General features: G+C 39.8%; 1 protein-coding gene across 8 annotated transcripts in view; it reads left to right on the forward strand.

The window, feature by feature from the left end:
- Positions 1 to 23,242, forward strand: part of SMCHD1 (structural maintenance of chromosomes flexible hinge domain containing 1) — a 151,644-nt gene that overhangs the window by 113,979 nt on the left and 14,423 nt on the right. For 6 of the 8 annotated variants that reach the window (XM_023754212.1, XM_006089255.2, XM_023754214.1 and 3 more), the window contains 8 exons: positions 1,563 to 1,689; positions 1,855 to 1,974; positions 4,338 to 4,423; positions 5,465 to 5,587; positions 12,223 to 12,413; positions 14,761 to 14,870; positions 15,378 to 15,448; positions 22,850 to 23,021. In XM_023754212.1, the coding sequence (XP_023609980.1) occupies positions 1,563 to 1,689; positions 1,855 to 1,974; positions 4,338 to 4,423; positions 5,465 to 5,587; positions 12,223 to 12,413; positions 14,761 to 14,870; positions 15,378 to 15,448; positions 22,850 to 23,021 (1,000 nt within the window). Of the gene's footprint in view, positions 1 to 1,562; positions 1,690 to 1,854; positions 1,975 to 4,337; positions 4,424 to 5,464; positions 5,588 to 12,222; positions 12,414 to 14,760; positions 14,871 to 15,377; positions 15,449 to 22,849; positions 23,022 to 23,242 lie in introns of those variants that run through there. The other 2 variants (XM_023754213.1, XM_023754217.1) reach the window with 2 other exon arrangements.

Consider the following 23,242-nt stretch of genomic DNA (forward strand, 5'->3'; position numbering starts at 1 on the left):
AGATTCATTATATGGTTGTTTAATAAAGTTGTAAAGAAAAGTTGGGTAGAAATATTGCTACATATGTATGGCTATGTGTGTATTACCATATATATGTATAACAGTATTTCTACATATAAGGCAAGATTAATAGATTAAACATATTTTTTAAACCTCCTTAAAAACAATTCCTGCAAATCAAAGAAAAAAGACAATCTAGTGGACAAACAAGTGACCCAAGAATATGAGTTAATGGAATAGAAAGTATAAATGACCAGTAAACATGACCTCAATGCCAAATGCTGATTAAAGCAATAATGTCTAATTGCTTTTAATCCATCTTTTTAGAAAGAAAAAAAAAACTTGATTGATAGTGTGTTGGCCAGCATCAGGGGAGCTAGATATGTTTAAACACTAATGGCAAGAGGATAAATTGATATTGCCTTTTTTAAAGGAAATTTGATACTACCTATTAACCTGTTTTAATGAGTCATATTTCTTGTTACCTATTCTAAAGAACACAAAAAGTAGTAGTAAAAAATATTTTCTTTGCTGTGTTCTACATAATAGCTAATTTTAAAAAATAAACTAGATGTTCATCATTCAGTGAAAGAATATTACAGTGTAGTATATCTGTCCTATGCATAAATTTTAAAATTAGTATCTAGTCATTCACTGGAATTGATCAACAAATCAAATTCTGAAAGCAAATTGCTGAAGTATAAAGTATATGCTATTTTTAAATGCAAGTAGCGTTTTATTTTTATTTGTGTTTATACAAATACACTGAAAACATCTTTCAGAAACTAAGTGGGATTAGGGATCAGTTAAATGGTTTTGTATTCTATATTCTAAGAATTTTTCGCTGTAATTTGTAATTTTATTTTGTGGATTGTTCTATAGTGTTCTATTGATTTGCATTTTTGAAAATTCTTCTTCTCCATGATTCGTATTATTGTAGTCTAAAACACAAAACAGCTAGCATCTGTTTCCTGTAAGACTATGGAAAAATCCTTTATTATATAAATATTTATATTTGCATTATTTACTAGTTGTATGCTGTCTTAAACTAAAGTATACCAAAGGTTTTTGTGTGTGTGTGAATTAATGAAGAAAATACAATTTTTATAAAAAATAAATCTTCAGAGCTTTTTTCAGGACCTCTTGTTCGGTCACCTGGGACTGGTGGGTCTCATGGTAACAGCTGTAACGTAAACTCAGCATTGGGCTTTGGGCATTTTTTTTGTGTGTGGTTGTTTTTATAACTTTCATACCATCAACTGTTTTACACTGCTTCAACTTAAAAGGTTTGAATCAGGAAGATATTTCTAAGGTCTAAAAGAAAAGATACTTTTTCTTATAATTTTCCATTGTATATGTTTTTGCATAATCATTTACTGATAAAATCATTTTGCTTTTAAACCAATATCAAAATGTAAAATGTTTAATGAATCTTAAGGATGGGTCAATGTTAAAATTTACCACTTACTGGGAAACAGCACAATAAAAGGTAAAATGTTTATACGTTGACAAATATCTTTTTAACTTTTTTTTTTGTTGTTACTGTTTTTTTATTTACTCAGAGTCTAGTGCTGGCAGAAAATAGTCCTGGAAAGGATAGTACTGAATATTTTATTAAATTTGAGCTTCAGCTACCAGATTTATCAAGAACATTAGAATCATATAGTCTACCATTTATGTTTTCTAATGGTAAGTTCTAGGAAAATAGAGGATTAAACTCTAATGTTTGTGTTACTTTATCATCTTGATTTGCTTTCCATTAATATTGTGCTTATTAATTATCTAGTCATGTTATGAAATATTTAAAAGTCACAATTTTTAATTGAATTAAATTATCTGAATATTTCTTTTTAGATGTTAAGAAGCAGCAACAAATGCTAGCATTTGCAAAACAAAAGGATGAATTATCTCAATCTATTGAAATGTATAGAACTGTATTTGAAACCAGCAGACAGCTTATTGATGAAATGAAGTGTAAGTCATTTTGTATTCAAAGGTAATAAAAAATATGCTTTAGGGAGTGATGAAGCAGAAGGTTGAGACCATGAGCTAAGCACTGTCTACTTTCCTCAACTACAAGTAAACTGCAGAACACTGCAGAAAGGTAGTAATAATGGTTTACACTATTCCTCATTTGAGCTACTTAAGATGAAATATTTCTTCAAGTGAATTTATATCCTATTTACCTACAAAAATTCAAGATTTTTAAGAATTATAAATCTGTGGAAATTTAAGACCTTGACATAATAATAATGTTTATATCCAGCTCCAGCTTCTGGCAATGATATTAGATGACAGTATCACTGTGGGATATGTAATGTGATCTTTATTTTGAGTAATGGAATTGTGTGTTTTACTTAAAATACATTAAGTTTAAAAAAAAATATCTTAAGTATTTCACACTATGGAGGTGTATAGGGCAGCATACATTGATATAGAAATGTACAACTTATTTTTTAACCAATGCATGGAATGTTTGCTGCAAATTTTAATGTTTGTATACTTTTAAGGCATTTGATGAGTTGTGCTCTGTCATCTCTTTCCATTTGTCATATTTTTTTACTGTGGTTTTTGGCTCTATGTTAATTATATAGTTAAAATTTTGACCCATTTACCAACAAATATGTACTGCCTCCATCAATGTATACTCACTTTTGTATTATCTATCTAAAGTTAAGTGTATTAAGAAGATAATAGGAACTAAGTAAAGGCTTATTTGTTTCTTGCAACAACCTTACGCAATTATGTATGTGTATATTATATACTAGAGGCCCAGTGCACATATTTGTGCACCAGTAGAGTCGCTCAGCCTGACCTGCAGGGATCAGTGGACCTACGCGCTGCCGTAGCCCAGCCTTACCCGCCAGCTCTCGGGCTCCAGCCCGCTGTCTGCATCGGTCCCTCACAGCACGAAGTAGTGCGTGAAGTGGCAGGCAGCTGGGGAGGAGCCTGGGCAGGGCACCAAGCCACTTCCGCTCATCCCGGCCTCACTGTGCCTGCCACCTCCACTGTTCAGGCGAGCAAGGAAAGTGTCTGCGGAAGAGGCTCTCCAGCCGAGTCCATCATCTGGTGGCGCTCCCGCTGTGGGAGTGCACTGACCACCAGGGGGCAGCTCCTGCATTGAGCGTCTGCCCCCTGGTGGTCAGTGCACGTCATAGCTACTAGCCAGTTGTCCAGTCACTTAGGCTTTTATATATATAGACTAAGGGCCCAGTGTATGAATTCATGCACCTTGAAAGGAACTGTGGGCTGCGAGGCTGCAGTGGGCACAGGGGCAGGTCTCAGCCCATCCTCCGCTCCCCTGCCTGGCCCCACCCGCCATGGCCTCACCCCCTGATACCGTCTGCCGGCAGTCCCTCCACCGCCGCTCCCATGCACTGATGGTACCGGGCCTGCTTGCACCCGCTGACAGCGCGGAGAGATTGGGGCCAGCACCAGCAGCAGGAGCTGCTCTGATCACCCCTCAGGAGCAGGGGGAGGTGGAGAAGCCATCAGGTGATCGGGACCGGCAGCCACTGCTCGCACCTGCTGACGGTGCCGAGCATTCGGGACCTGCACCAGGTGCCGGCTGCAGGTGCAAGCAGGGCCAGCGCTGGCAGTGGATGCAAGCGGCGGCTCTGGTGCCACAGTGGGTGCAAGTGGGGCTGTCGCCGGCAACAGGTGTGAGAGACAGCTGCTGGCCCTGATTGCCCCTCAGGAGCAGGAGGAGGTGGAGAAGTCCTGAGGGGTGATTGGGACTGGCAGCCACTGCTGGCACCCACTGACGATGCCTAGTGATCGGGGCCGGGGCTGGGCACTGGCAGCAAGTGTGAGTGGCGGCTCTGGCGCTGGCAGCGGGTGCAAGCGCCAGGCGGGACCCCAGTGCGAGGGAGCAAAGAATTTTCAGTAACCACCAGAGGCTCACCCCGATGACAGCGACTGGCTTGGTCTGGCGCGCCTGCTCACCTGCTCCACCATCCCGCCATGGCCCATGCCCGCTATGTTCTGTGCTCTGCTGCCCGCTGCCGACACCCCCTGGTGGTCAGCGCATGTCATAGTGACCGGTTGTTCGGTTCCGCCATTCGGTCTATTTGCATATTAGGGTATTATATATTTATAGATAAGCATGGATTAGGATTAAATAAATTATCCAAGATTATTTGGAGTTTTTAGTATAATATAATATCTTAACCAATTAATTTTTTTGTATATTAGAGCAGGATCTTAATTATAGATTTTATTTTAGGTCATTCATTATAAGGAAGACAATAAAAGAGACTGAAAATATTTTTTTAAATATTTTTATTTTATTACACATTGATGCAGGGGTTTTTTAATTTGTTTCTTTTGAATTTTAGGCCAAGTTGAAGTAGCAAAATCAAAAGAGGCCCAGTTGCGAAATGAACTAAAAACAAATAATATTGACATTCCTACAACACAACAGGTACAGTTTCCAAGTATATGTGAAATTTTTTTTTTATTAAATTCTGGTTTACTTTTTTTTTTTTTTGCCATTCATATTAGGAATTTTATGGACACTATTATTTTTGGGAACTAAGACACATGTGGATTGTAGTCTAGTCACTTACTAGACAATAAAAAGGGGCTAGCAAAATGATAGAGTTCTCTTTTCAAATAAATTTCAAAAAAATTTTGGGTTTTTTTGCTTTTTTTAAATTTTATTGATTTCAGAGAGGAAGGGAGAGAGAGATAGAAACATCAATGATGAGAGAGAATCTTTTATCGGCTGCATCCTGGACGCCCCCTACTGGGGATCTAACCTGGGCATGTGCCCCGACTGGGAATTATAACCTCCTAGTTCATAGGTTGATGCTCAACCGTTGAGCCACATCAGCCAGGCTGCAGTTTGTATCTCTAATGTAATAACACCAATAAGTAAAATTAATAATACACCAACTTGAGAACTGCATTGAAGAGACTGCGTAAGTTATAACCAATATATGTAGTGGCAAAGAAAATTAAATAAACAAGACAATAGAGTATTTTAAAATTATGTTCTTTTATGTACTATATAACTCACTTTCAAAGAGAAGTTCTACTATAGGTTGTGTATTTCTTGATTAAGATAAGAAATCAGTGAGGTGAATGGAAGTTTTACATTACTATAACCATATTCTTTTAAAGCAGGGGTTGGGGGGGGTGGACATCTGGCCCTTATATGGCCCACAAACCACTTGGTCTGACCCTGCCAAGACAGTGAGGGTGAGTTAATTAAATGTTTGACTAAATATAGCAGGCTAATTTTTAAGCTGATAATTTTGTATGGCCCTCGAATGATATTATAAATATATAAATGGCCCTTGGCAGAAAAAGGTTCCCCACCCCTGGTTTAAAGTAATGCCTGTTTACTAGTAACTTTATGTTATTGAGTTGTCCAAATTATTGATTTTTCTTTGTTCTCATTATAGACTGCCTGGTACAAGAGTAATTGGCCTTGTAGTAAATTTTCCTTTATAAATTACAGGTGCCACACATTGAAGCACTTTTAAAAAGAAAGATATTAGAACAAGAAGAACTAAAGAAAAAACCAAGAAGATCATGTACTCTTCCAAACTATACTAAAAGCAGTGGAAATATTTTGGGAAAGGTCTGTGTTTAAGCCTTTTAAGAGGCAGCACATTTTATTATCTTGTTTTGTTCAAAATGTGTTTTAAAATGACATGATAATAAGAGAGTGTTTCTTCGTACTTTTAATCTTTTTCCAGTAAATTACTTGTTCTCATTATAATAGGGATTTGGAAGGATTTAAAACTTGAATTGCATACTTATTTCCATAATTCTTTCTGCTGTGGCAGAAATTGTTAACAAGTCTTAATTCAAGGCTTATTACCTACTTAGAAATTCTTTCATGTCATATGGCTTTATAGATATCCAAGACCTTTTTTATGTGACTCAGACTTTAGTGAGACAACAGAAGAGAAAGATCAGAATTTATCTAATTTATCTGAGTCTAATATTGTTAGAGAGTGAATTCTTGGATTCTCCTAGAACTTAAGAAAAAACAGTAATAACAACAACAAAACCTTTATATATGTTTGCTGCCAAAAGAGTGCCAGTCTTCCTTTTCTTCTATTCCCTTTTTGGTTCTCCTTTTGTCAGAATTTTATTTTCATTTTTATCCTACCATTATTTAATCCTGAATACTTTTTTATAGAAAGTGTTTCTTATAGAAGTGTCCCTAACATCTTCAGTTTTTAATGGTGTTAAGGTTTATGGTATATGTATGTGTGTCTTACTTGTTAAACTTTTCCATTTAAAATGCAGCTTAGCTTTCTGCTTTTACCTCTGCTTTAAACTTGAAGAAACTGAAACTGAGACACACAGAGATTTAAAAACTTGTTTAAGGTTACATAGCAAGCATCAGAGCCTGGACTCAAGCACAACCAGTCTAACTCCAAAGTCAGTGCTATTTATTACTATTTGGTGTGTATTTTTTAATCCTCACCAGAGGATTTTTTTTTCCCCCATTGATTTTTTAGAAAGAGTAGAAGGGAGAGGGAGAGAGATCTGGAAACAATTTGAGAGAGAGAGATCTATTGGTTGCCTCCCAAATGCGCCCGGATCGGGCCTGGGGATCAAACCTGCAACCTAATACTTGCCCTTGACCGGGAATCGACCCCGTGACACTCTAACCACTGCACCACACTGGGCAGGGCTATTGCTGTTCTTAATTCATCATTCTTTTACAACCATTCTGTGATTGTTTATAATATTTCTACTTTTACATGAGGAAATTGAAGTTCAGAGAATGTAAATAACTTGTCAATATATAGTTATTAAGAAGCAGAACTTAGACATAAACCTAAGTCTTTCTGACTCCAGAGTCCATGGCAGTTTCTTTATAAATGGCTCCTTAACATCACAAACTGCATTCTGAAAATAGGGGTAGTGGTTAATCTCAAAGGGAGGGGTAGTGTTTACTACTGAAACCAAGTTACCTTATATTCCAAATCCCAAATATAATTGAAAAGTTAAGAATGTAAATTTGTGCCCTAGCCATTTTGGCTCTGTGGATAGAGTGTCAGCCTGCAGACTGAAGGGTCCCAGTTTCATTTTCAGTCAAGGACACATGCCAAGGTTGCAGGCTCAATCCCCAATGAGGGGGGTGCAGGAGGCAACCAATCAATGATTCCCTCTCATCATTGATGTTTCTCTTCCTCTCCTTCCTCTCTGAAATCAATAAAAATATATTTTTTTAAAATAATGTAAATTTATAAACTGAAACAATTTATAATTTATAATTTCTTAAATTGTGATTCCTTATATCGAATTTATAGAATTTATAGGAAGAATCAGTCTTTATAAAAAGAAGCAGTCCTGTGATTCTAAGCATATTGATACCTGTAATAATTAGCCTGTTTTCAGGTACTGACATTCCACATTCAGTGGTTCATTTAATACAGAATTCTTGCTCAATATGTAAGATTTTTATCAAAGTATAAAATATAATGTAGCAGAATAAATATATTTTTAAGTCTTCCAATCAGATGTTTTTCATCACATCTCTTAAAAATCAGAGGGAAGCCTTTGAAATTTTGTTTTATATAGTTTCTTTTGTCATCTCAAAAGCCCTTTCCTAACCAGCAAGAGAAAATTTTTTTCAAATAATGCCTAATCTTCTTCCTTGTTTCCTTTAAAAAAAACAACTTTTTTTTCTGGCATTTATCCTAGAACTAGAATAAATAAGTATGGAATATAGTAGGAGACAGGAGATTTACAATGTATATTATTTTTAACATGGTGAAATACCTCCATTAACTTGGATATTTTAGTGTTGCCCTCTTAATTGCAAAAATCTTGAGATTCCATCTATATTCTTGTTGTTTAAAATATGTTTTTATTGATTTTAGAGAGAGGGGAAGGGAGAGGGATAGAGAGATGGAAACATTGATAAGAGAAAAACAACTATCAGCTGCTTCCTGCATGCCCCTGCTGGGAATTGAGCCTACAAACCGGGCATGTGCCCCAACTGGGAATCGAACCGATGACTTCTTGGTTTGTGGGTCTACAGTACTCAACCACTGAGCCACACCGCAGAGCTCCTTTTTTTTTAAGTGCCATTTATGTCTTACCCCTAAGAAAGAATTAGTAGCATCCATGAAAATAGGTAGGGTACACTTAAAACTGAAAAAGTAGTTAAGGCTTGAACAGAACATTGTGTTATACAACTTAAAAATAGCAAGTGTACATCTTAGAAAGAGATTTAAAAAAAAAAAATAATTACACACACACACACACACACACACACACACACTAGAGGCCTGTTGCACGAAGAGATTGGCTGCTGGCACCGGTTTGCCTCTGGCACCCGGGACCCAGGCCTTCGCTCTGGCCAGGCTCCGGCCGGAGCCAGCCCTGGAGCTGTCAGGCTTCTCTCCACCGGCCCCGGGGCCGTCAGGCTTCGCTCCGCCGCTTGGAGCCTACATATGCAAATTAACCACCATCTTTGTTGGGTTAATTTGCATACTCTCCTGATTGACTGGTTAGTGTAGTGAAGGTATGGTCAATTTACATGTTTGTCTATTATTGGGTGAGATATATACTTTATATTGCCTGAAAACTCATGGAGAAAGTATAGTGGTAAGGAGTCTACTGAGAGCTCCCAATCATATCTTCACTTAGAATTAATTATTGCAGTTATAAGATTAGGGCAGTGGTGCTCAACCTGTGGGTCACGACCCCTTGGGGGTCAAATGACCCTTTCACAGGGGGTCGCCTAAGACATCGGAAAACACATATATAATTACATATTGTTTTTGTGATTAATCACTATGCTTTAATTATGTTCAATTTGTAACAATGAAAATACATCCTGCATATCAGATATTTTTTTTAATATATTTTATTGATTTTTTTATAGAGAGGAAGGGGGAGGGAAAGAGAGTCAGAAACATCGATGAGAGAGAAACACCGATCAGCTGCCTCCTGCACACCCCCCACTGAGGATGTGCCCGCAACCAAGGCACATGCCCTTGACCGGAATCAAACCCGCGACCCTTCAGTCCCCAGGCCGACGCTCTATCCACTGAGCCAAACCGATCAGGGCTGCATATCAGATATTTACATTATGATTCATAACAGTAGCAAAATTACAGTTATGAAGTAACAACGAAAATAGTTTTATGGTTGGGGGTCACCACAACATGAGGAATTGTATTAAAGGGTTGCGGCATTAGGAAGGTTGAGAACCACTGGATTAGAGTAACTTGTGAATAATCAGAGTGGACACCTATCTGTCCTAGCACTTGCAGTCAAAAATAGAATTAGATCACCTAATTTGATTTGCCACTACCAATCATTCCTTTGTCTACTAGGATATATTTTTATCTTCACTTACATGTGCTAGTTTCTCGGCATGTCTGTTTTCTTACCTTTTTCCCACTAACTTCAAGAGAATTGGAGTACAAAGGTGGACATCATGATGTTTCTAAGAGTGACAGACTACTTTCTCATTGCTAGGGCAGATATGAATAAAGGGTAGATGTGACCGTACCAGTGCAGTGAATGAAATTTTTAAATTGCTCTCAAAATTTCAACGCTGTTGTATTTTGAGCAAGAATGCTTATGACTAAAGTATTTGTAAATAGGAGGGTGGGGCCCTAACTGGTTTGGCTCAATGGATAGAGTGTCAGCCTGTGGACTGAAGGGTCCCAGGTTTGGTTTCGGTCAAGGGCATGTACCTTGGTTACAGACACATCCCCAGTAGTGGGTGTTGCAGGAGGCAGCTGATGGATGTTTCTCTCTCATCAATGTTTCTAACTCTCTATCCCTCTCCCTTCCTCTCTGTAAAAAATCAATAAAGTATATATATATATTTTTTATTAAATCTTTATTGTTCAGATTACATTTGTTCCTCTTCCCCCCCCCCCAATAACTCCCCTCCTTCCAGTTCCCGCCCCACCCTCCGCCCTCACTCCCCACCCACTGTCCTCATCCATAGGTGCACGATTTTTGTCCAGTCTCTTCCCGCATCTCCCACTCCCCTTTCCCCCCCCCAAGAATAGTCAGTCCATTCCCTTTCTATGTCCCTGATTCATTATAATCACCAGTTCATTCTGTACATCAGATTATTTATTCACTTGATTCTTAGATTCACTTGTTGATAGATGCATGTTTGTTGTTCACAATTTGTATCTTTACCTTTTTCTTCTTCCTCTTCTTAAAGGATACCTTTCAGCATTTCGTATAATACTGGTTTAGTGGTGATGAACTCCTTTAGCTTTTCCTTATCTGTGAAGCTCTTTATCTGACCTTCAATTCTGAATGATAGCTTTGCTGGATAAAATATTCTTGGTTGTAGGTTCTTGGTATTCATCACTTTGAATATTTCTTGCCATTCCCTTCTGGCCTGCAAAGTTTCTGTTGAGAAATCAGCTGACAGTCGTATGGGTATTCCCTTGTAGGTAATTGAGTCTCTTTCTCTTGCTGCTTTTAAGATTCTCTCTTTGTCTTTTGCTCTTGGCATTTTAATGATGATGTATCTTGGTGTGGTCCTCTTTGGATTCCTTTTGTTTGGGGTTCTCTGCGCTTCTTGGACCTGTAAGTCCATTTCTTTCACCAGGTGGGGGAAGTTTTCTGCCATTATTTCTTCAAATAGGTTTTCAAGATCTTGCTGTCTCTCATCTTCTGGCACTCCTATAATTCTGATATTAGTGCGCTTGAAGCTGTCCCAGAGGCTCCTTACACTATCTTCATACTTTCGGATTCTTTTTTCATTTTGCTTTTCCAGTTGGGTGTTTTTTGCTTCTTCGCATTTCAAATCTTTGGCTTGATTCTTGTGCTCCTCTGGTCGGCTATTGGGTATAATATTCTTTATTTCAGTCCGTGTATGCTTAATTTCTAGTTTCTTTATCATAGCATCGAGGGTCTCATTAGTTTTCGTGAGGCTCTCCTCAAGTTTATTGCAAGCCCTCAAAATTGCGTTTTTTAGCTCTATGTCCTCCATTTCTGTCATGTTTTTTTGTCTCCGCATTTTTTATGCTTTCTTGGTGCACCCCCTTGTGGTCTTTGTGCGCAGTCTTGTTCTAGCCAAGCCTTAATTGTTGTAGTTAATACTAGAGGGATTTGACCACCAGGCCGACTGGCTGTGGGAATCAGCTGTGGGAAAACGTCTGTCCTCTGGGGAGGTGCTAATCTAGCCTTTGCCTGAGGCGATCCGGCAAATGGCTCTGCGCAGGGCTTGGGCGGGGCGGGTCGCAGGGGATCAACAGGGCGGGCGGAGGGAGCAGTTATGGCTGCTCTCAGTCCGTCCCCAGGGCCTCTGCCTCTCTGTCCCAGCAACCGCTGCAAACCTCGGAGGGACCGTAGCCAGACACTCCTGCTTCTCCCGTTTGAGTCTGGGTCCCTAGAGACTCGCCCGGATCTGGAGCTCAGAGTCTCAGACTCCCTCCTGATTGAAAACGACAACCGCGCCCTCAGCCACCAGCCCGCTTTGCGCGCGCACCTCCGTACCTTTAAATTTTCCACACTGCGCCTCCTCTGAGCCTCGGAATGCTGTTGTCTTTCCTTCTAGTTGAAGAGTCTCTCCTCAGCCAGCCTTCCTGTGGTTCTGGGTGATGTCCGTTCCGTCTTTTAGTTGTATTTTTGAAGTGGTTGTTTGCGGCAGCAGTCTCCGGTGTTTACCTATGCCGCCATCTTGGTGGTCTCCAATAAAGTATATTTTTTTAAAAAAAGAAAAGAAATAGGAGGGTAGGTATTTAGCCTAAACTCCCAAGTGTTCTTTTAAGCAGAAGAAATTGTTCTTATTTGTGACGTTTAGTTTTGTTTTCTGAACAAAATACTGTAGTAGTGGAGTAAAATATATACTTAGAAGGGTATGGTATGTAACTATATTTATGTTTAATTGAATCTTAAAGTCCATTTATTGTAGGTGTATATTACTTAAATGTATTTTATGTTTACTTAATTAAAACACATTCCCAATGATAGAAATAGTAAATGTGAAGAGTATAAATCATTAATTAGCAGGTAATAGTCCAAAATTTTTATTTGCTCATTTGTAAAATTTATTGGAGTTTAATCTGTAGAACAGTTTTTCCAAAATTAAAAACAGAATAGATAGTTTGATATTCAAGCCAGTAAGTTTTTAAAGTTTGATAATTTTTTGTGAATTCATGTGTTTCAGAGAAGTGTTTTTGCTCCTTAGACTTGGACTTTTTAAATATTTACTATCAAATTTTTATATATTTAGAGTTTGATACTTGTTTTTTTAATGGGTTATAGATTGCACACTTGGCACAAATTGAAGATGATAGAGCTGCAATGGTTATTTCTTGGCATCTGGCAAGTGATATGGATTGTGTTGTAACCTTGACCACTGATGCTGCACGTCGTATCTATGATGAAACCCAAGGTCGTCAGCAAGTGTTACCACTTGATTCTATTTATAAGAAGAATCTTCCAGATTGGAGAAGGTTAGAAAAAAGTGGAAGTAATTATTTTTTCCTGTAATAATATATATTTTTAAACTAAGCATGGAATTTTAAAATGATTTCTCAAAAAGATGCCTAAAACAAACTGAGAAGTGACTCAAATCACTGACATTATTCTATCTTCATCTTCATCACAAATGTGTATACTTCATTAAGATGAATTATATATGCTGACCATGTTTAATTTACTAATTAAATGTAGCTTGTATATATGAAACATACACACAAGAACATGCACACATTATTTCTTCATTTGCTTTTCAAAGTATGTTTTTAGGTAGCAACCATTCAAATCAATTAGCTATTTTTAATATAAAATTTAAAGTATTTTATGTGTACTCTAATTTTGACTATTTTTTAAAAAATTCACTTTAAAAGACTGGAAGGAAATGGTAACAAAACAAAAAAATTAATTACAGAATATTGACCAATTTTCTCAAAGTCATAAAGCTTTGCAAGGCCTACAATTGCATAGGAATAGGGATTTTAAGGAGAATGGGAACTCATTAAGAATCTTCTATGTTATAATAGAACTAACATTTCATTTTGTAATCTAAAAATAGCTTAACACGTTTAGCGCCCAGCCTGTTTTGTCTTCCGGACGAAAAGTATAGTGTCAGTCACCGGTGAGTAACTGGGCACTTAATGTGTTAAGGAAACAACTGGAATTTGAACTCAAATTTGTCTGCTTCTAAAATCTCTCACTGGCTAAAATCAGTGAAAACATATCCTCGGGTGAGGATTAAAAAAAGAAATCTCTCACTCTGCTACTAGTCATTACCCATTTTATTTTGTTTTATTTTATTTTATATATTTTTATTGATTTCAGAGAAGAAAGGAGAGGGAGAGAGAGATAGAAACATCAATGATGAGAGAGGATCATCGATCGGCTGCCTCCTGCACACCCCACACTGGGGATCGAGCCTGTAAACCAGGCATGTGCCCTGACTGGAAATCGAACTGTGACCTCCTGGTTCATAGGTTGACACTCAACCACCGAGCCACACCAGTTGGGTTCATTACCATTTTAAACAATTTTGGAAATCCCATCAAATCATAAATACTGTGTTGATAAGAATAATATTTTTTGTGAGAATAATTTTTCCTCCAGGAGGGCTTCTTTTATGTTTATAATCCCTGAAGACTATATTAAGAATCCATGATTTAAGGAAAGTATGAATTTGGTACTTATTTTTTTTTTTAATTTTGTTTTATTTCTTAAAGTATTACAAAGAGTATTACATATGTCTCCTTCCCCCCCCCCCCCCGACATTCCCCCGGCCGCCCCTACCCCCCAGTGTCTTGTGTCCATTGGTTATTCTTATATGCATGCATACAAGTCCTTCAGTTGATCTCTTACCACACCCCCCCCACCCTCCCCAGGCTTCCCACTGTAGTTTGACAGTCTGTTCAATGCTGCTCTGCCTCTGTATCTATTTTTGTTCATCAGTTTATAATGGTCTTTATTATCCATAAATGAGTGAGATCAAGTGGTATTTTTCTCAGCTTCCCAGGGGCCGGCGCAGCCTTGCAATGGCCATCTCAGCCTCACAGGGTCCGTCTCAGCCTCACAGGGGCCGTCACAATCTCACAGGAGTCATCGCAGCCTCTCAGGGGCCGTCCCAGCCTCACAGGGGCCGTCTCAGCCTCACAGGGGCCGTGAATTTGGTATTTAGAACTAATGTTTGCTCCAGCAGCTAGTTATCTTCTCTCTTCCTGGTATTGTTCCTCTAATTGAGATTGAATTAACTAGCTCCTAGAGCCACCCTTACCCTCCAGCACTTCCACCTTCAAGATTTGGAAGGAGCTATACTATGTGGAGATGAAAGGCCCGACATCCCAACCAACTTCCATCTCTGGAATTTCATTGTTACTTCTGAGCTTCAATTGCTTATTCTGTATGCTGTGAGGGAAAAACAGACAGCCAGGGCTTTGAGCTACCTCCCTCGTGTGTCTCAGTCTTAGCTCTGCCCCTTCCCTCTATTCTAGGGCCCCTCTCCCATGACACAGTCGTATCATTGGCATCCTCATTTAGGGCCAGCTTTGGAGCTTGCTTTTCTTTTGTTGTCAAACTAAAAAATACTTAGTTTATATTGACTTGACAAACTAATTGAGGGTAATAGTACACATAAAACTAAGTAGATATTTGTATATGGTATATCATTTCTAAGGACATAATAATCATTTAGGAGCTTTACTTATGGATGGAGAGTTGATTTAGTGATTACAGTAATTTGCAATATATTCATGTTTTTCATATTTTATATTTTTTAATTTAAAAGTTGTATGAGTTTTGTTTAATACTTTTTAAATTTTTCTTTTCATTCAGACCTCTGCCTCATTATCGAAATGGAAAATTATATTTTAGACCCATTGGAGATCCAGTCTTTGCCCGAGATTTGTTAACATTTCCAGATAACATAGAACATTGTGAAACAGGTAAAGGAAATTATGGTAACTTTATTTTATATAGATGTTACATATGTGATCCAGACATATAAATTATTGATTATGGAATTTATGTTCTTATTTAGTTTAAAAGTAACAATTTTATTAATATTTAATTCTCTAATTTTTTCCAATTATAGGAAAGTGTTGAATAAAATTCTAAATTATCATTCTTTTTTTTTTTTAATACATTTTATTGATTTTTTTACAGAGAGGAAGGGAGAGAGACAGAGAGCCAGAAACATCGATGAGAGAGAAACATCAACCAGCTGCCTCCTGCACATCTCCCACTGGGGATGTGCCCGCAACCCAGGCACATGCCCTTGACCGGAATCCAACCTGGGACCCCTCAGTCCGCAGGCCGACGCTCTATCCACTGAGCCAAACCGGTTTCGGCAAAATTATCATTCTTTATTAAAAAAATGTTCAATGTGTGTTAATATTTTAATGTAATCAAAGAATATGTCAAGTTAAAATTTTGTTTATTGAATTTTTTAGTATTTGGTATGCTATTAGGAGACACCATTATTTTGGATAATTTGGATGCTGCCAATCATTATAGAAGAGAGGTATGTATTGAATTCTTTTTTAACTTGTAGCTCTAGTTCTATTATGTATTTTTAAAATTTAATATATCGTAGACCTATATGGCAAAAAAATTATTTTATGACAAATGTGCAAATGATTAACCTTGTCAAAACCAATTTAAATACTACATATCGATAAGCAACATAAAATTGGGCAAAATAATGAATTGGCCATCATGCAAGTTAAAATCATGCATGTTTTGGGGCTATGAAATTATCGAAGACTCAAAACTGATATCTATTATTGATGACTAGAGGCCCGGTGCATGGGGGCAGGGGGTCCTCCTCAGCCCAGCCTGAACCCTCTCCAATCCGGGACCCTTCAGGGGATGTCCGACTGCCGGTTTAGGCCCCCTGCCGGCTTGGTTTCCCCTTTCAGCCACGCCTGCGGCCTGGTCGCCCCCAACTGTCCCCCCTGCTGGTCTAGTTGCCCCTCATTGCCCCCCTCTGCTGGCCTGGTCGCCCTTCACTGCCTCCCCTGCTGGCCTGGTTGCCACCAACTGCATCCCCTGCCAGCCTGGTCACCCCACACAGCCTGCTGTTCAGTTGTTTGGTTGCCCCTCACTGTCTCCCCTGCCGGCCAGGTCACCCCACACAGCCTGCTGTTCAGTTGTTTGGTTGTCCCTCACTAACCCCCCTGCCAGCTTGGTCGCCCCACGCAACCTGCTGCTCAGTCGTTTGGTTGTCCCTCACTAACCCCCTGCCGGCCAGGTTGCCCCCAACTACCCCCCTTCCCTGCTGGCTTGGTCACCCCTCATGGTCCCCCCTGCCAGCCTGGTCACCCCACGCAGCCTGCTGTTCAGTTGTTTGGTTGTCCCTCACTAACCCCCCTGCCGGCCTTGTCGCCCACTCAGCCTTCCCCTGATCAGCTGGGTCGCCTCCCGCAGGGGAAGGCCAGACTGCGGCTTACCGAAACAACCGAACGGACGACCGAACAGGCATTTTCAAGATGTGTCTTTCATAGGATATGACATTTCTTTCTTTTCTTTTTTGATCCTCACCAGAGGATATGTTCCATTGATTTTTTAGAGAGTGTGGAAGAGAGAGGGAGAGACAGAGGGAAACATCAATGTGAGAGGGACACTTTGATTGGTTGGCTCCTGCATGAGCCCTGACCTGGGCCCCAGCCAGGGAGGAGCCTGCAACCTAGGTACATGCCCTTGATCATAATTGAACCCGGACCCTGCGGTCGGCAGGCCGAGGCTCTATCCAGTGAGCCAAACCGGCTAGGGCAGGATATGACATTTCTTAGCCCCTCCAGCAGCAGACCTTTGCTTTTTCCTCCAGGAGTGTGGTGGGAAAACCCTAGATCACCTTCTTGGATTCTTATAACCCAAGTTACCAAGAACACTGCAAATGGCGGTGTACAGGGAGCTTAGCCAATGAGCAGTCAAAAAAGGTGGTTTGGCTCAGTGGATAGATCATCGGCCTGCAGACTGAAGGGTCCCAGGTTTGATTCTTGTTAAGGGCATGTACCTTGGTTGGGGGCACATCCCCAGTGGGGAGTGTGCAGGAGGCAGCTGATCGATGTTTCTCTCTCATCGATGTTTCCGACTGTCTATCCCTCTCCCCTTCTCTGTAAAAAAAATCAATAAAATATATTTTTAATAAAAAGAAAAGAAAAGGTGTTTCCTCTGCAACTCATGCACAGAGGACCCCCTGCGTTGTGTCCACTGGGCTAGGGGCATGTTCCTGCTGCCGAGGGGGCATGCCCCCGAGGCCAGCAGCCAGCCCCACATTGTGGGCGCTGGGCTAGGGGGTGGGCGGACCCGGGCCGCGCAACAGCCACTGCCGCCAGGGGCACACCTCTCAGACCGGCAGCCCCACGTTGTGGGCACCGGGTTGGGGGGTGTGGATCTTTGGTCCCAGCACACGCGCAAGCAGCCATGGGGCAGGAACATCTGCTTGGCACCTGCGCCCGTAGGCCCGGAGTGGCCGGAGGCATTCTGGGACCCCAGCTGCTCAGAGCCTATGCGCAGGCAGGCCTACAGGCTAGGAGCAGCCTGGGTCCCGAGGATGTTCCCGGGACCCAGGCCACTTGGAGCCTGTCTATGCAAATTAACCTGCCATCTTTGTCAGGTTTATTTGCATACTCGCTCCTGATTGGCTGGTGAGCGTAGTGGAGGGACGGTCAATTTACATGTTTCTCTTATATAGGATGGTATTGGGAAAGCATGCTATCATTAGTGTTGGTAGAAATGTAATTTTATGTATCCCTTGTTTATTAGTTGTTAGGGCTGCTGTAACAAAGTACCACAGACTGGGTAACTTAAACTACAGAAATTTATTGCCTTTCAGTTCTGGAGGTTTGAAATCCATATTCAAGGCCTGAACAGGGTTGATTCTTTCTGAGGGCTGTAAGGGAAGGATATCTTCCAGGCCTCTGTCCTTGTTTTGTAGATGGTCGGCTTCTTCTATTCATATCTGTGCATAACTATATCCCCTTTTTATAAAGGCACCATTCATTGGATTAGGGCCCTCTTTTTTACTCTTTTTTTAAGAGAGAGAGAGAGTGGAAGGGAGGGAAGGAGGGAGGTGAAGGAGAGAAAGAAACATTGATGTGAGAGAGGTAGAGCGATTAATTGCCTCCCAAACATGCCCTGACTGGGGCCGGGGATCAAACCTGCAACCCAGGTATGTGCCCTTGACCAGGAATAGAACCCATGACCCTTAGGTGTGCTGGTTGATGCTCTGACCATTGAGAACACTGGCCAGGGCTAATTACCTCTTTAACTTGCTTCTGTACAGACCTTATCTTTAGATAAGATCACATCCTGAGGGACTAAGGGTTAGGACTTGAATATAAGAATTTTGAAATACATAATTCAACCCATAACACCTTAGAAGGCACAGTTGGGCAGTATACATGTTTCAGTCTATTACTATATAACAAACACTCCAAAAGTTGCTTTAAACAGTAACACGTATTAGTTCTCATATATCTGTGAGTTTCTCCAAGTAGTGATAGAAGACCCTTTCCCAATAAACTGGAACCCCCAAAGGGTTAAATCTTAGTGTAAGGGTAAACAAAGAAATATTATACCTGCCACTTTGGTCTCAATTCCAAGTGCCCCTGGAGACTGCAAGAAAATTCCCTCTCTTGAACCTTTGGTTTTAAGTAGAAGAAAAGAAAAAATATTAAATTATTCTCCTGGAGAATTTGATAGGTTGGCCTATCAAAGTATAACAGGTTTGCCCTCATGTCTGTTTGTAACCTGCATTCATAATATTTGGATGGTCTGAAAAATCTGAAGGTAAATATTTGTTTTCATATGGTGCTGAACTGATAGTGTCCTTAGATATGTGATCAGAGGAAACACAGATTCTCTCTGGAGGAATTCAACTTTATCTTAGAACTGAAATAATTTCCATATTGAATATAGAGCAGGTTTTAAAAATATGTTTAATATAATTCAAGAAATAAAAGTGTTAAAAATTAGGAAAGCAGCCTGGGTGGCATGGCCCAGTGGTGAGTGTTGACCTATGAACCAGGAGGTCATGGTTTGATTCTCGGTCAGAGCACATGTCCAGGTTGTGGCTCAATCCCCAGTGGGGGTTGTGCAAGAGGCAGCGGATCAATGATTCTCTCTCATCATTGAAGTTTCTATCTCTCTCTCCCTCTCCCTTCCTCCTTTCCTTTCTAAAATCAATAAAAAATATATTTTTAAAAAATTAGGAGAGAACAAATCAACTTAAAAATCAAATAGAGCCTTAACCAGTTTGGCTCAGTGGATAGAGCATCGGCCTGAGGACTGAAGGGTCCCAGGTTTGATTCCCGTCAAGGGCATGTACCTTGGTTGCAGACACATCCCAGTAGGGGGTGTGCAGGAGGCAGCTGATAGATGTTTCTCTCTCATCGATGTTTCTAACTCTCTATCCCTCTTCCTCTCACTTCCTCTCTGTAAAAATCAATAAAACATATTTTTATTTTTATTTAATTTTTTTAAATATATATTTTATTGATTTTTTACAGAGAAGAAGGGAGAGGGATAGAGAGCTAGAAACATCGATGAGAGAGAAACATTGATCAGCTGCCTCCTGCACGCCCCCCACTGGGGATGTGCCCGCAACCAAGGTACATGCCCTTGACCGGAATCGAACCTGGGACCCTTCAGTCAGTAGGCCGACGCTCTATCCACTGAGCCAAACCGATTCGGCTAAAATATATTTTTAAAAAAATCAAATAGAGCTTCTAAAAATAAAAAATGTAATAAATACTGGACAAGTAACACAGCTTAAGAGAGAATAGTGAATTGGGAAATAGGTAAGAAAAATTATCCAGACTGCAGCTCAGAAAGAAGGAATATAAGAAAAAGGTTGATCATGGAAAATAGAATGAGAAAAATCTCAAAGAACAAAAAAGTCTAATTATAATGCCAAGATGAGGATCATAGCAGCATTTGGGTGAAAAATTTTTAAAACTGATGAAAGACACCAATCCATAGCTTTAAAAAACCTAATGCGAGTATATGTGACAAAAGCAGGTGCAGTATATGCTCCTCATAACTGGTATAGCATGTATTGATTTCTTTGCTTCCAAAGTTTTGAAGTAAGTCATATGTAATTTCAGTGGCTAAATATTGTTTGAAAGCTCTTCTGAGAAAAGCCTTTTATGCATCCCTTGGTTACATTGTTAAGTTTCAGTAGTTTTTGTTACTGTTTTATCTTCCTAATTTTTTTCATGCCATTTATATTACTTCAACCCCTTGTTTATGCCACCCCTTGCTAGTCCCTGCAGGAGTTGTGAATAGGTATTTCCCAGAGTGGTAGGGCTGCTGTTCACTCACTGGATTTGCACATGCTGTCATTTCTTTCTTTCGTTTTTTTTTTTGTCCTAGTAGAGTGCTTAGTCAAGTAGAATTATAAGATTGAAGGATACTTTGCATATTGAAAAACTATCCATGAACATAATATTAGCATATTTTTTTCTAAAAGGGGAGCCAAAACGTTCTTTCTACTTGAGGCTTATATCTTATATCCGTCAGTCTGTTAACAGTAAAATAGACAAGTCTGTAAGTTTGAGTGTGTTATTATTTTAGTGGATATCAAATCCTTAAAAACATTGGCTGACTCCTGATAAATGGATAATACATGAATCCAGTTTGTATTGTTAATGTTTGCTTTTAGAAAACACAAAAATCCAAACCAAAACTAAGAAAGTAAGGTGTTGTTTTACTGATTCACTTTATCAAAGAATTCACCACACGTTTTCTTCAAGTAAGCATTTTGCTGCATTTAAATTTTTTAAGATCCAATTTGTTGAGAAAACTTCTGTAAAGTACCCCTGGAATTATAATAGAAGAGTAAATACTGGTCATGATTTTTTATTACATGATCTACTTTTTTTATTTTAAAAATATCAAATTTTATTTTTATAAATCAGAGACTATTTTACCCTTACTATTAGATTGGAGTAGGTTTTACATGTTAACTTATAATGTTCTTCAGACATTTTTTTTAATGTACGCATTCTGTTGTGTGGATTTACCATTATTTCTGTAACTTATTGAAATGTGAGTTTCATATTTTTCATTCAGTTTCATATAGTTCATATCTTTATTTCTTCAGAGTAACTTTTTAGACATAGAATTGCTGGGTCTTGCAGAGTGTTAAGCTATTTAATACTTTCACATTTCCTTTTAGAAGGGCTGCTGCAGTGCAGATGAGGACAAAAAGACCCTTTCTCCATAACTCTCCCAACATTCAGGGTGGTGTGCAGTGCAGTATGCATGTGTTAACATTCTGAGTAGTGACTATATCTCATTTGAATTCTGCTTCTCTGATGACCTTTGAAGTTGAACATTTAAATTTTTTCTTTTTGTATTGATATCAGAGAGGAAGGGAGAGGGAGAGAGAGAGATAGAAACATCCTATCCTATATAATAAAAACCTAATATGCTAAGTGTCCAGTCATCCAGTCGGCCGTTCAACCAAAGTATAATCCTATATAATAAAAGCCTAATATGCAAATTGTCACCTCAACCAGGAGTTCGACTGGGAGTTCGACCAGGGGGCGAGGCCGGCTGGCCAACCACTTGTGGCCCCTCCCCCTTGCTGGTCCCACCCTGGCCAGGGTGACGGCAGGCAGCCAGGGAGAGGGAGGCCCTGGCCGGCAGCCAGCAGCTGCTAGGGACCATACACGTGCACGAATTTTGTGCACTAGGCCTCTAGTATACTAATGATATGCTAAGGCCACTCAACCACTCGCTATGACGTGCACTGACCACCAGGGAGCAGACAGTCAACCAGTCGCTATGATATGCACTGACCACCAGGAGCAGACGCTCCGACCAGTAGGTTAGCTTGCTGCTGGGATCTGGCCGATTGGGACTGAGCGAACCGGGCCAGACACGCCCTGGAGCCCTCCCGTGGTCCCTCCCGGCTGGCCAACCTCCCACTTCCCTCCCCAGCCCTGATCGTGCACCGGTGGGGTCCCTCTGCCTGGCCTGTACCCTCTCACAATCCAGGACCCCTCAGGGGATGTTGGAGAGCTGGTTTTGGCCCGATCACGCAGGCCAGCCCGAGGGACCCCCACTGGTGCACAAATTCGTGCACTGGGCCTCTAGTCAATGATGAGAGAGAATCCTTGACCGGCTGCCTCCTGTACACTCCCTATTGGGGATTGAACCCGGGACCCTTCAGTCTGCAGGTTGATGCTTTATCCACTGAGCCAAACCAGCTAGGGCAAACATTTAATTTTTTTACACTTTCCTAAACCTTTTTTGAAAGAACATTCTTGAAGTTCATGAAATACTAAATATAGTGTCTCTTTTATTCTCTCACTTCTCTGAAGAATTTAATTCTTGACTAACCCTACCTACTTTTTTTCCACGACTTAGGATTTACTACGTAATTCTAGTTCCCCTAACTCTCACATTACTAGCTCTTTTACTTCCCACGACTGAAGTTGTAGTATTGCCCACTAAAGATTCAGCGCTATGATTTTCAGTCTGTATTTTCTTCAGTCTAATCTTCTCTGCTATTTTTTTTTTGGTCATCTGTAAAATTTGTATTTCACAGAAGGAAATTAAGCTACTGATGCTGCCTTGATACTGCCATGGCTTTCAGAAGCACAGCCTACTCTTGCTGGTCCCTCTCTCTTCCTTCTTATCAAGCAAACTGTCAATTTCACATTTTTCCATTTGTGTTGTCACTAGTCTAACTTAGGCTAACACTTGAGAATTACTCATACTAACTTATTGCCCTGCCTCTTGTTTTTCCCCAATTCATCTTACACATCACTAGCTTATTAAAATATTTATATAAATACTAGCATGGGCATGTCATTTCTAATTTCAGAATTCTTAAATGATTTCTCCTTTCTTAGAACAATTGAAATAAGTTTTATGGACTCACTAATTAATATCTGTTTACTTAAAATAGGTTGTTAAAATTACACACTGTCCTACACTGCTCACAAGAGATGGAGATCGCATTCGAAGTAATGGAAAGTTTGGGGGCCTTCAGAATAAAGCTCCTCCAATGGACAAACTTCGGGGAATGGTATTTGGAGCTCCGGTACCAAAGCAGTGCCTGGTCTTAGGGCAACAAATAGGTAGGTTGGATAAGTTCCTAAATAACAATTTCCCATTTAATTTTAATACTTTATCTGGGGCTTGTGTATTGATATTCTAACATGAAAAGTAATCTAGTAACAAATATGAATAAGATGTTTTTGTTCATGACATGTGACCGCCCTCCCCCATTTTCCCTTCTACAAGCTCTTTTCTAATTATCCAATATAATTGTTTTTACATCTGTGCTCTGAAGTATATA

Source organism: Myotis lucifugus, unplaced genomic scaffold (assembly GCF_000147115.1).
Source record: "Myotis lucifugus unplaced genomic scaffold, Myoluc2.0 scaffold_58, whole genome shotgun sequence".
NCBI classification, from domain to species: Eukaryota; Metazoa; Chordata; class Mammalia; order Chiroptera; family Vespertilionidae; genus Myotis; species Myotis lucifugus.